General features: G+C 40.5%; 1 protein-coding gene across 14 annotated transcripts in view; it reads right to left on the minus strand.

Annotated features, from left to right (window-relative positions):
- Positions 1-5053: 5053 nt before the first annotated feature.
- ESRRG (estrogen related receptor gamma) overlaps positions 5054-14538 on the minus strand; it is a 387444-nt gene continuing 377959 nt past the window's right edge. For all 14 annotated transcript variants that reach the window (XM_065631563.1, XM_065631562.1, XM_065631557.1 and 11 more), the window contains one exon: positions 5054-8756. In XM_065631563.1, the coding sequence (XP_065487635.1) occupies positions 8512-8756 (245 nt within the window). In that variant the 3' untranslated portion in view covers positions 5054-8511. The remainder of the gene's footprint in view (positions 8757-14538) is intronic.

A 14538-nucleotide genomic window follows, 5' to 3' on the forward strand; every position in this document is an offset into this window, starting at 1 on the left:
CAACCCCCTCCATGCTCCAGCCTCCTTTCAGGCAGTTGCAGACAGCGATCAGGTCTCCCCTCAGCCTCCTTTTCTCCAGGCTGAACAGCCCCAGGTCCCTCACCGCTCCTCATCAGACTCGTGCTCCAGACCCCTCACCAGCCTCGTTGCCCTTCTCTGCACTCTCTCCAGCACCTCAGTTTCTTTCCTGTAGTGAGGGGCCCGAAACTGAACGCAGGATTTGAGGTGCAGCCTCACCAGCACTGAGTACAGGGGAATGATCACCTTTAACAGGTGTACAAAATCACCCGATCTTGAGGTGGAGCAGCTTTTCACTAACATGAGCACCCCAGAGAAAAAAGGCAAACCTGCAAGCGGACAACCGGGCCCCCGTGCTCCTCCTCTCAGTCCCCACAAACAAGCAACACAGGGTTAGAGCCTGTTTGTAGCAAGACAGAGACACAAACCCGCAGCATGTCCCTTGCCCCCCTCCCGGCTCTGGGTGCTGGGCAGTGGGCAGACACGGTGGCATCGGCCGAGGAGAGGCCACGAGGCAGTACAGAAGTAGAGGATTTGTGTTAAAGCTTCAGGACTGTCTTAAATCTCCGACATCTGCCAATTTAAGTACCGCCGAATCGCTGGATAATTCTGCTGGTGGCGCTCCTGGGAACACCCAGCCCGAGCAGAACCATTTTGAAGGAAATTACATGAGCTGGGATTTAGTGTTGTCTCTTTAGCCTGTGGAAGAGATAATCTGGCCCATTTAATGTGGAACAAAATTTGCTCTGTTTCACAGGCGTAAGGAGGTAGTTTTGCCTTGAGAAAGCAGCAGTAAATGACTCTCAAGTCCTGCTGTCACTCGCTCGCTCAGCTGCTGTAATATGGAGTGGCAAGGGCTGTTTTCTTGGGCCACTTTCTACATATAAGTAACGCTCTTTATAAAGAACACCACTTAGTCTTATGACAAAATTCCTCTAGTGTGACACAGAAGAGCATTGACATCATTCTTGAAGGCTGGAGAATTTACAGCACAGTTAATTATTAATTTGGCTGGCATTTGTAAAGTAGAAGGGAGTTCTTGTGCTTTTAGGCCATGCTCTCAGTGTGTAAATCTCTTGTATGGCTGCCATAATAATATTCCTGCAGCTATGTTGTCACCTATTGTAATTTTTCTGCTAATAAGAAAATTTAAACTAACCAGGAATCCTAAATTTGGAGACTAGTTGTTTATTTCAAATATACTCTAGAGAAATAATAATGCAGTTCTGCTCTGAATTTAATTTAAACAGGAACAGGCAAAACAAATCTCTGCGGAGGGCATTTGACAATAATAAAATATTTCTCCCAGCGGGTGAGCTGGTAGCAATTGTATTGTTGCCATCAAAGCTCACGTTTCAGCAGGTCATTACCATCATAACAAGCCCTTGGACCAACTGGCATGGACATGCAACATTGAGCTCCTGATGGGCACATTATTTCAGACCTTTAACTTCATGGAGAACAAGACAAATACTCCTGGGAACGGAGGATTATATTTTGAAATTCCTTTCTTTTCTGTTCTGCTTAATAATAAGAGCCTGCGTGTAATCAATCTACCGCCACTTGCTTTTTTATGTTAGTGGAGGTTGTGAGGAGCCAGGCTTGGGAATCTGAATGCTAAGAAAGAGTGGTCTTTAATTGTCACAAAATACTAACGATTAGCATGGCTGGGATGTGGTAACGCCAACGCTTCTGAACACTTGTGAATAAAAATCTTAAAAGCAAATAAATGCACCCATATTATTTTCTGTAGCTACTTTTTTTTTTCTTCTTTAATGGCAACCACAAGGAAGAAGTTTATTATCTATATCTTAGAGACAACCTATACACACAGAATCAGCATCTTATCAGGCAGCATCATGAGGCAGCTACAGCAGGCAGGCTGGATAACGAAGGATATGGTAATTAGCAAAGTGCCATGTGAAATCAGAGACCTACATTACACAAGAGAGATGAAATGCAAAGTAAAGGAAAGGTGCAAGTGAAAAAGCTGTTAAGGAAAACAAAGGCTGTAGAAAAAAAATTCAGAAAACAGATGGAAGCTGTCCCATTCTTGAGTTTAGTGCAGGAGCCAGGTAAGGTAATGCTCAAAAAAAAAGTGGTGTTTTCTGCTGCAAAAGCCTGTACACAAAAAATCTCAGGTGTTTTTGTGCCTTTTTTTTTTCTTTTTTTTTTTTCCAGTAGGGTTTTACCAGGTGATGCTGCAGGAGGACACTTAAAGATGAACAGCACAGCACCGGGGCTTGTCCTACTAAGGACAATATTTCCATCTCTGTTGTCTTTCAGAATCCATCTTTTGGTTTGGTTTCGTTTTTTGTTTTTTGGTTTTTTTTTTAATTTTGGTGGTGGTGGTTTGGTTTTCTTTTTTTTTTTTTTTAATATAGTTAACCTTCATTAGTGTTTCAGCAGCATTGGCAATGTGTAACTGCACGTGCAATAGCACTGACCGGAGCAGGATTTCCATGCCATTTCTTTCTCTATGGATCAGCTGAAGAGACCACACCAGATTACTCTTTATTGGTGTTTCCCAGGCCCTTTCACACTACGAACTCACAAGGTTAAAAAAAAGAAAAAAAAAAACAAAACAAAAAATCTAAACCAAAACCAAACAGCCAACCAAACAAAAAGCCCAAATTCCATCAAGTTAGATGATTACTTGGATGCGAAGCTCAGGAGAAACCCCGGAGCCCATCAGAAGCCCCGTGCCATCCAGCAGCCAGCTCAGCACGCTGCACGTTTCCCTTTTGCATCAGCGCTGACGGCATCGCCAGCTTGCGAGCGGGCGCGGGTGCCAGCGGAGCAGCGTGGGGGGCGCGGGGGCTCCGGGCCAGGCTGGCGGGAGGGGGCGGGAGGCTGCCAAACCAGCGCCGACAGCCGCAAAACCCGGCTCTTGCTCTGGGATGGCTCCTTTCGCTGTGGGGTGGAGGGGAGGGCAGGGCAACCAATTCAGCAGTTTCGCAGAGCTGAGCCATATCCACGGCAGGGAGATGCTCCCGGTTTGCCCATCTCCTTATTTGAGGCAAGTGGTGTAGCAGGGTGCATTGGGCAAGCTACAAATGCCACTGCCCCAAGCCCCCCTTTTTTTTCTTTGAATGTTTAGTAGCTCTTTTCATAGTTTAGAGAGGTTTGTGCTCCCAGCCAAATTCCCCACAGATACCTACCGAAACTTTTCTGCCTACTGAAACGTTTCCAACAGATTTCTGTGCCCATCCCAGCTTTGCTGCAGACACAGCGTAGGGAGAAGGCAGAAAGACAAAAACCAGAACAGCTCTGCAGAGCTGCATCCCTAGGAGTGGCTTCACCTCAGTGTTCCTTGTATTTTCTCCCTGTGATGCTATATTTATGATTGTATGGTGCTCTGTGATCCTCTCGTGTAAAGTGGTACAGAAATATTGTGATTTTTTAATTGCATGTGAAACTTTTAAGCAGTGTGTAGATACAATCACGTGTTGAGGAAGGCTGAGTGCCACTGTTGACAACTGGATATTTTTTTCCCTTTTTGTGTGAAAAATTTGCAACGCTACTTTTATCACTTTTAATGGTTTTAAACTAAAGGAGAGGAGATTCAGGCTAGACATGAGGAAAAAATTATTTACTATGAGGGTAGTAAAATACTGGCCCAGGTTGCCCAGAGAGATGGTAGGTGCCCCATCCCTGGAGACATTCCAGGCCAGGCTGGACGGGGCTCTGAGCAACCTGATCTGGGTGAAGATGTCCCTGCTCATTACAGGGGGTTGGACTAGATGGGCTTTGAAGGTCCCTTCCAACCCAAACTATTCTATGGTTCTAAGATTCTATTATTCTAAATTATGGTGCAGTATTGCATTTTCTTTCGAAGAGGTACTTCACAATAATTCAAGATCAGAACACTAAAAAAGGGGAAAAAAATTCCCAGTTCTGTGCATGCTTATGTGTGTAAGTATGCATGCCTGCGTACACAGCAGTGTCACCACTAAAACCCAGTTCCGACCTCCTCTGAAGAGTCCATGCAGGATTCATCTTTCTATTGTTCTGCTGCTCCTTTCACTCAAAAAAAAAAGCCTTGTTTCCTAGGTTAAAATACAGAACGTAGCGCTAGCAGGGCAAAGGTGCCGTCCCATTTCAAGGCATATTGCTACTGAAAGACTGTGAAGCACAAAAAGCCCCCGGCGCTGCCCTGGTTCCCGTCCCCGAGCACCGTCGCCCTGTTCAGCGGCCCCCGCAACATCAGCCAGAACCTCCCGAGGACGGGCGGCAGCAAAGGTGAGAGACACGTTGGCAACCACAACGGACAAACTGCTGTCAAGATAGGCTAAAAAAGCAAGAAACCAGACATTAGCACCTCTGTGAGAGTTCCAGAAGGGCGGGCAGGACAGAGGGGCTGCCCGAGCGCGGGGGCGCGAGGCTGAGAGAGGGGCCGCTCGCTGCCCTTCGCAGCCGCCCTGCGAAACTTCCTGGATCCTGACAGCCCGTCATTAACACCAATCTATATTATTGCTCCGGCGGCGATTTATTTCCATTCAGAAAAGCTGGATCAAATAATACAGATTTCTTAATTTTTTCTTTACCCAGAACACATAAAAGGAGTTTCCTGCAGCAGGCAGTGAATGATAGAGTTGGCTGTTGATGGAGAAAGCAAGTAAGTACTTCTGGATGATATTGATGTGATCTTAAAATAGGGGGAAAGTTTTCTTTTATGACATTGACAGAGAGGCAATGCTTTTGAGTAATGCAGGTTGATGTGAAGATGCTTTAAGATTAAATAAGTGCTATATAAAGGCCTGTCAGCCTGAATTCTAATGCGCTATGAGACATTTTGCATATTTAAGAGTATGCAAAATGTCTTGTACCACACTGGAATTCATTCTGACAAGGCTTTATATAGCATTTATTTACACTCATATTGTACTTTAAGGGAGAAGGGATAACACTGCACTGGCTCCTCTTTGAATGCAAGTAGCAAAAGGTAACGCTAATTGCTCTGTTTTCTTCTCCGAAAACAAAACCAAAAAAGCCCCACAACACAAAAAATAAAATAAAAGCAATCAAAAGTGGAAGCTTGTTTAATATTGCTCTACCATCATCCTGAAAGGCATAATAATTTGAGTTACACATCTGAACTGATTGGAGTTACAGAATCATATCTCCTTTTTGCATTTAACAATATATACAATATAAAATAAATACATTTACACAAATGGACATTGGTTGGAGCACACGGTATGATACACATCACAAAAATATACAGTTGATTGCTATACAGATGTGAAGCCCATCTACAGCTATAGACATGTTTGCTTTTGTTTGTTGTTTTGTTTCGGTTTTTAACTACTGGCTATTATGCAACTCCTGGATTATTAGAAGCAGTTTAATTTTTTTTTGTCCTTTTGCGATCTTTGCACGATAAGACTGCCATAAAATGTTTTCCTAGGCAAGTAAACAGAGACGCTTAAATAATTAAAATACAATCACCAACACCCATTTTCTCTTCTATAAGAAAAATAGCAGTTTTAATTTTTTATATCTTTTTATGTTATCATTTAAATGCAAAATAGTGGAATAAATACAACAATCTGATCTGATTGAAACAAATGTGTAACTTCTGGGAGTTACACAATCATATTGCTTTAAATAAGAAAAAATTAAAAAATGAAGCAAAAATAGAAATTAAATTCTTATGGCTAAAACATACGCCCTTTGAAATTTTCCCAACATGTCACATTAAGCAAGTGGTCTTGAAAGAACTCTTCTCCAGCAAGGTTTAAGATGAACAACATTATAAAGCCCGTGCAGTTCTTTTCGCTTTGTTTCAGGTAATGCTTTTACAGTCTTAAGATACTTGTTCTTTTGCAGCTCCAAAAAATTACGGAAAACGAAAACTAAAGTTTGCACCGTGTGCCTTTTAACACATCTCCATTTTCTGTGTGTTTTTGTATACTTCTAGGCGATTGGCTTTTGACCCTGAAGCCCAAGTTCTTTAATGTGATACAGCAAAAACAATATTTATATTATATATTTCTATATATATAGTGTACTTGAACAGTAGCAACTTAAACCCTGCACAAACTTTCTGGAAAATAAACTTTTTTTTTTTGCACTCTTACATATATAAATAATCTTATAGAATCAGCACCTTTTTCCCAGGAGTTGTATTTTTTCTTTGACATTTTTCAAAAGGGATGTGCCAATTTCTGAACTCCTATCACAGCTATAAATTTCAAGTTATTGACCATCTGAATGAATTGCTAATGATGATTTACCTAGAATCACACTACAGTCACTTCTCTACTGAGAAAACACAATCTACAATATAGTCCCATATAGCTAATGATAGATACACAGTTTTTTTTTTTTTTTTTGCCTAGCACAAGGCCGATTGAGCATCAGTCCATTGTTATTTTGTTTAAAGCACACAACGTAGCAATAGTTTTGGAAACTTGTCCGCACCAAAAAAGTTTTGCAACAACACAGAGCGAGTTAATAACAACATCTGAGAGATGATTGAATAAAAGCTATATTTACAGCGTTTAAAAATTAGACTTATCTATAATCTTGAAATATTCAAAGTTTTATTTCTAAGCTATACATTGGTATTCTATAATAAACTGTTACAGAAATTATCCCTTGTTTTGAAAATATTATGATTTCAGTGTGTATCTGTTCATAACGAGTATTTGTTTGGAGTTTCGATCTCTTAATTATTACTAGGAAGAACCTTATTACCGGTAAGGAATAGAATATACTACTGTAATCTCCTGAGGAATTGTACATCCAATATTGTCTCTAATTCTACCCTGTGTCTATAAGCACACACCACAAGAATCCAAACACCACAAGAAGAACAAGACAACAGTCTTTGAATGCAACATAAAAATTCAGAAAAGCACAGCAAACATGAAACATTGAAAAGCTGAACTACATTTCTTTTGTTTGTTAGGATTACAATTTTAATTACATCTGTGTACATAGAATAAGGATGTTCACATAGTACAGGGAGCAGCTACTAACACTGGTACATTGGTATAGCATTTGATGGAGGTTATTGTTTATTGGTTATTTAGCGACTGTAGTTTTCTGGGGGCATCTAATCGGTTTATACATTAGATTACACCTCGTAACAGTCTTGAAACTGACTGACTTCCATGCTGTGACAATACTGGTTGAAAAGCACGTATACTGGTTTAGCTACCTGTTAAAGATTGCCATTTACAAAACGAAATCTAAATCAATAAATAAGGTATAGAAGTGTTAAATTCTTCAATTTGGTCAGAAGTCTACTGCTCCGATTTCTTAATTTTGCAAACATCGGCATTTGCCTTATTGCCTCTAAGCTACTACTGGTTCATAGGGTTTTTCTGCGTGAGGTTATAATTTTGCAAACAGGCGGTATATCTTGTTCATTTGCAACTGAAGCAGTTAAGAAATCACGTAGCAACTATACCCTTGTACAGTCGCCGTCTCCTAACTCCGTTACAGATTGGTATTCGACATGGAGTATGTATATGTTAGACTACTCGGCTATACTGTAGGTGTAATCTAATCCTTTGAGTCAGTGAACATTTAGTTATAAACTGGAGCTCATGTTAAGAAACTGGATGTTTTGGACCAGACTGGCACACAACATAAATTGCATCCGTGATAATATGCACCTTCCCTTCAACTATTGCTTTAGTAAGATAAATTCCCACATTAATAAATGGCTGAAAACTGGTAAAGCTGGTACAAAAAAATCTCCGTTAGTAAGAAGAAACAAAACATTTAAAAAAATCTTCCTTCAGGATTCATTTGTCCTTCATTATTGTTCATCATTGTTCAAGCCAGCACAAAAATGCAGTATTTCTTTCCTCTTTAGTATTGCATGAATGAATAAAGCTTAAACTATTCCCTGAAAAAGTTACATTGTAGCTAACCTAAGAAATATCTGGAAGACTTGAAAAAACAATTAAGGAATCAAATGGCTGTAACTGATCTAGATGGAAAATGCAATGATAAGAAGCAGCCGATGCATCGTCGCTTAGTCGTCTAATTAGAGACTGCTCCTATGAAATCTAATACTGCATTCAGTCAGTTCATCGTGTTGTACTGTACTGCTAGGTACGGTGGTTCTCTCTTTGATTCCTTTGTCATTGGGGACATTATGGTTCATAATAAGTTCACTGGCATCCATATTATGGATTTCCATCCTTTGGCAGGCCTGGCTTCCATCTCTCTTCAATTAGAGACCTCTTTTAAAAAGTTCAGCAGCAAAGAAAAAAAGAGAAAAGGAAAAAGGAAAGGAAAGAACAGAAAGGAAAAGAGAGAAAAGGAAAAGGAAAAGAAAAACTGCATCAGAAAGACACAGAAGAAAAAGTTGAAAGCTGCTTCACAGTCTTGCTGCTAAATATCAGTGCAGTCATTTTTTCCTTAATTAAACACTAAGTTTCTTTGCCATTATTATCCTGTTTATTTTCCCTTTTTTTTTTTTTTTTTTTTTTTTTTAAAACGTGCATGATGGGAAAGCCCATGATGCTTTAGTCAGACCTTGGCCTCCAGCATTTCCAAAAAAAGTTTGTGCATGGGGACTTTGCCTTCCAGTTTGATGTTGTAGAAATGCTGCACAGCCTTGGTGGAGGTTTGCCTCAGAAGTGGGAGAGTCATCAACATCTTGCCTGCGCGACGCGGGTCTTCCATGTGCTGCCCGGCCTCGTAATCCTGCAGAGCCTCATGTAAGACGTCCTGAAGTTTCTGCACTGCCTCGACATCCTCTATGTGCATCGAGTCTGCAAAACAAAGGAGCAAGAGAGGTTTCAGTCTGGTGTGCCAAAAATCAGAGAAGTCTATAGCTGCACAACACTTTTACTGGTTAGAATCACAGAATCATAGAATGTCCTGAGTTGGAAGGGACCCACAAGGATCTGTCCGTCCTCTTTTACGAAGGAAGATAATTACCCACTAAATTCTATATTGACCTTCGGGAAAGTATGTGGAACCGCTGCAGAAGTACAAATGTATAACTGACTCTCGTTTAAGTAATATCGTTCTCCTCATCCTCCTCAAACTAGTGAAACGGTCACCCTTGCTGCTCCATCTCTTACTGCTTTGAAGAAACGAAGAGCCACAGCGCAACTGGCTGTGTGAATCGAGGTCTGCATTTTGCCAGGGAAGCAAGAACGACTGCCCTGCTGCGGAAAAGCGTGGTCACATCCTGCGGCAGACTCCGAGGCCGGGGCGTTGGAAGCCGCGGTTGGTTGTTAAGCGCTTGCTCAGGGGGCACAAATCACGGGATTAGGACCACTGCACTGACACGAGGGAAAAACAGGTTTGATGCAATTTCCTGATAGGTTTAGCAAATTCTTTTGCCTCGGGCACATTTACACCAACAGGCTACACTTGATATGTTCCTGCAAAGCTTTTGCTTTGTGAAGTTAACATCTCCTACGAGGTGTAATCCTTCTCTCCCACCCACTCAGAGGGTGGTTTATCTTGTTATTGCTGGGGTTTTGCATTTTTTCTAAATCACTCAAAGCAAGCACCTCGCCCTGTACCTTTCCAGGTGAGATGTTTTGGTGGTGTAAATATTGAGTGACAAGCCTAGACACAATGCACACGAGGAACTAGACTAAACTGCTACATGACCTGGAAAGATTAAAGCAACGGAAGTGTGAAATAAAAAGAAAAGATCTAACTGAAGTAACTGTAAAACCCTCAACAGCATAGATACAGAAAGGGAAGATGTCCCTGAGAACACGCAGTTACTGGACCATACTGAGATGACTTCGGACGAGCAGCCCTAATTCTCCGGCTTTTATGTAGTCATAAATGCCAAAAAAAGCCTGATGTGGTCCAAAGTGAGGTGAACGCAAGTAAGGAAGAACAGTCATTGGCGAAAGAGGCCACTAAACAGCCCCTGTCAGCTACCAAAATTTGGATGGTCCACAGACATACAGAGCCAATAAAGCACCGTATGAAGATATACCTGCTGCCAGGGGGTACAGGTCCTAGAAGTAGGCTGCACTGGGCAAGCTTAGCTCAGGGTGAAACTGGGACGTGGCATTATTAAACTATGTCCTTGAAAACTCTACTTAGTAAAACGCTGCTTTGCATCCCTCTTCATTTTTGGTTATGGAATAAAGCTCCCGTTCCCACACAGAACAATGCTGAGAAGCTGAATGGTAAAGAACTCACTTCTATCATCATTTCCAAGCCCTGTATTAAGCAGTATGATGCCCCAGATCAGTATTTTGACAGATATTCATGTTTTACTCTGTTGATGCTAACAACATCAAATTTCGCACGTGCTTCAAATACCTGAATCACATTCAGAGAATTAAGATGCATTTAAGATTCGTTTCCTAAATGCTGACGTGCAACTACTTCCTCAGATAATTAGGCCAGACAGTAAATACCTCTCTCTTTTCAAACACAAACATGTAAACCAAAACACAAACCAGTAAGTAACAGGTTAATGAAAATCTTCCAGCTTCTATTGTCAAAACAAATGTGCAAATTGAAAAGAAAAAAAAAAAGATAAAAGTTACAGCTCCTGCTCTAAACCAGACACTTAATTATATACAAGTTTGGATCATTTAGCACGTTTTATTGATTCTGATGACAGTTTATCTGTTAATTACACATAATGGAGTCCTATGGGAATTTTACATGTTTAATAATTCTGAGTCTTAGCGAATACATGCTCTAAGAAGCATGCAGTTAAGACATACGCTGCCACGATGTGATACTGCACATCAAGGTGCACTGTGCTGAAAGCAGAGAAACGCAAAAATATCTCTCTTAGGGAAAAAGAAAGCTACAACATTTTAAAAAAGATGACAGGGCACTATTACCTCTAGCAAAATTTAGTTCTAATTCATCTGAGAGCATTTCCCAAATCCATACATTTTTGATAGTTTTCTAATATGGCAATTCTATTAAATAATTCTGCATCCATAAGAGAAAATCCCTGAATTCTGTGTTCTACAAACAGATGTAATCGATACAGACATGCTAACACACACATACAAACGTGACTGATGTCTTAAGCATAGTGTCCAGCCGCCAGGCTTAATTTGGAATGCAAACTTCAAACAAATTGTCATCTTTACTCCCTGACACTTTACCAAGTCCTTGGATATTCACTGTTGTGCTACAGAACACACGATGTGCTACTCCAAATAATTTTTCCATTAATCACGCACAGTTTGCACAGAAATTACACCTCTTTGCCTCCTCTCCCCAAACCCACCATGCCAGGACCACATTTGCTGGGAAACCAAATTGGAGCATTTTATCAGCAACAAAATGCTCAGCACGTCAAAGACTGACTGTTGTGAATTTTTTTTTTTGTACCATGCTGCATAAAGAGACAGACCTTTTTGGCAAACCTGACTATAAATGTTTAGTTTTTAACCCAGTACAGAACTGGTCTGATTCTTCCCAGAATCAGTATTTGTAACCGCAAATATATTTTGACTAATATATTTTTTGCACAGAGATGAAACTTCCCCTAGATCTTTAGCTCTGCAGTTTGGACAGCAATTTGGCCTGTATCTTTAGGAATATATATCTGCTCTATGCATTTCTTATACAGAAATTGCATGAGGAGGGAAAAGAGGAAGAGAATACCCCCAGAAAATGCAAGAATGGATGGCGAATCAAAACCTGCCCTCTGATATAGCTGTTACACTCCATGGTCTCAAACTCTTTTCCACTGTGTGGGCAACATCTGAAAACAGGGGATCTTATCCTCTCCTTGCAGGGGTGATTGTGTATCATCCCTCTGGTAAACAGAGCAATTGCTTACACGGAAAAGTAATAGTAGTAAAGCATTTAATGTATTTGTTGCTGTCTTTGAAATCAATTTAGCAGCTGGGGAGAACGTGACCAGCCAGCTCTCCACTGGCCTAATGCAAGCGCTCGCTGCCAAACGGTGCTTCATGGAGCAGTTTAGGAAGCTGCGCCTTGGGAAACAGATTTTGTCACTTGAAATAGGGTAAGAAAAAATATCAGAGAGAGGGGCACTTCCAAACAGAGATTAAAACTTCAAACTGTTCTTTTAAAACGGCGATTTAGCTCGAAAGATTTAAAAATTATTTCATCAAATCACTATGATAATTTAACTTCCCATTTACAGAAAAGATTCAAACTCATTTCAGCTTTATTCATTCTAGGGTCTGCTAATGTATAAATGCAAAATCTGTGCTATTAAATTAGACTATGATTCAACTTGCAGATTGCTCAGGAAAATATTAATCTCTACAAAGATCCTTCTGCAAGTTTTAGCCTTGCAGTCTGGAACGTAGACTTTTTTTCCCGATATTAAACAAATGTAGATCTTAATCCCTCAGGCATAAGCCTTTGAAAATAAGGAAAATGGTTGAAAATGCTGAACTAGCCAAGGGGAAGAGAGGAGGAAAAATAGACATTTTTTCAGTAACTACAGACTGGCAGATGTAGAAGTGAATTCAGAGCAGGTTAACTTACTGCTGATAAACCAAATCCTCACTAGTAAGAGAGGGCAATGTCAACAAGAACCACTATAATTTAAGGAAATGCAGAGTCTGTGTGACAATCCAGAAATAAAGAAATAATTCCACAGACAATATGAAATTGAATTATAAATTATGTACGAAGATTTTGTATGTACTTCCTATACCAAGAAAAGCCTAGAAATGATACTTTTAATTTTTTTAAAGTAGCTTCATAGACAGTGGATAATTTACAATTATATTGTCCACAGGTAATATCCAGAGGAAACCTATACCCAGATGTAATACACTTAAAAATCAGTGCCTGTATAAAGGATGAAATTAAACAGGGTAATTTGAAAGTAGTGTCACCTGAAAGCAAGCAGGATTTGTTCTTAAATGCCCTGCAAAAGACGGATCCCAGGCTGGTGAAATTGAAAGGCTCAACAGACAAACTCAAGACTTCCTGACACAATGTGCAACTGAGAACGAGGGATTTCCATCTAAAAGGGGGAAAACGTGTTACTGAACAGTGCTGCGATGGGGGAGAGTGAGATCAACAAACCAGGACAGCAACTCATTGAGTTCTGCTTCGAGAATCCAAATTTATCCTTGCAAATGCTTTGTTTCACCATCACAGGATGGGAAAATAGAATTGCACCTTCTCTGATCAGCCAATTGATTGTATCATTGCGCAGAAATGGAAGAAAACTAGAGCTCTCATCCTAGAAAAACACCACAACGCCCAGACAGAAATTCAGATTACAATCTACCTCATTTAAAATGCAAGCTTCATCTCAAATGCAGCAAACAAACATCCAGCCACCCAGGAACCGGTTAGAACACACCACAGAGGGTGACGACCAGCTGAAGACTGGAAAGCAACTGAACTAACTGCAAGGAGACCTCTCAAAATGCCGTGCTGAGGGAAGTTAAAGGCTGGCACGTGTGTACTTCGTACGTAACATCACTAAGAAGCAGGAGAAATGGAGGGGTCTCAAATGAAGCTTTTCTTCATGTCAGAAAATTCAGGCAGCTTAAAGGAAGAAATTATTATAGTGAATCACGCGGCAGGGAGTACGCAGCAGCAAAAGCACACGTTAAGATGCTGATAAAGCACATCAGAGAGGCAAATATCAACAAGTACTCAAAAGACAGCAATTGCTCTGATGTTTGTGATTCCGTATAGGCAAGCAGTTCCCAAACCCAAATGGATAAATCAGTTCAGACAGTTGTAGGATCCTGGAAGACCTGGATGGGATGAAGAGTAAGAACAGCAGGCAAAACAGTTTTTGCTTTATGTAAACTCAGCAAAATCCTCATCTGGATTATGTCTCAAATAAGAGGAATTTATCACCTTGATTGTATTGCCGATCCAAAAACCCAACAAAAACCACCACAGTGTTTACTGATGGATGAACTCTTCTCAGAATTACAGAACCCTTTCCTCCCCTGCCTGAGATATATGCCAGTTTTATACATGGAAACTTGCACTTTTGCAAAGTGCTTGCCCACACTGTGTTTCAGTATAGTATTTACGAGAAACACAACATAGTGCCCTTTTGAAAAGCATATTGCTTAAGATAGAAGCAGCCCATGGAAATTGCTGATAACAAATCAAACTAGGTTCTTGGTTCCCTCATCCAGCAAGAATTCCCATCCTTTTCCAGTCTAGAAATGAAATTGCCTCAGATACTTATTGTGGTCCTCTCTGTGTAGGGTCAACAAATATACTTGATTTTGACCACCTATTTGCCTTTCTTTCTTGAACAGAACTATTTGCTGGTGCCTGCACAGCTAGGCTAAGAGAACAGAATATTTTCCTTTGCTAAAGAGTATGGCAAAAAATGGTCTGAAATCTGGATGATGCCTTTGGAAACAGACACTTCAATCGGAATATCTGGTGGAAATTAAAGAAGACTATATTAAGAACTCCTCGTCCATAGCGATTATAGGCACTGGGAACCAAAAAAAAAAAAAGTAAATCGAGGGCTTGTACGATTGATTTTAGTGAACAAGGTCTTAGTCTGGATTGTACTGGTTTGGCCTGCTTTTAAGGAGAGACATGAAAACTGAAGCCTCAAAACAGTTTTTAAAA

Source organism: Caloenas nicobarica, chromosome 3 (genome assembly GCF_036013445.1).
Source record: "Caloenas nicobarica isolate bCalNic1 chromosome 3, bCalNic1.hap1, whole genome shotgun sequence".
Classification (NCBI taxonomy): Eukaryota; Metazoa; Chordata; class Aves; order Columbiformes; family Columbidae; genus Caloenas; species Caloenas nicobarica.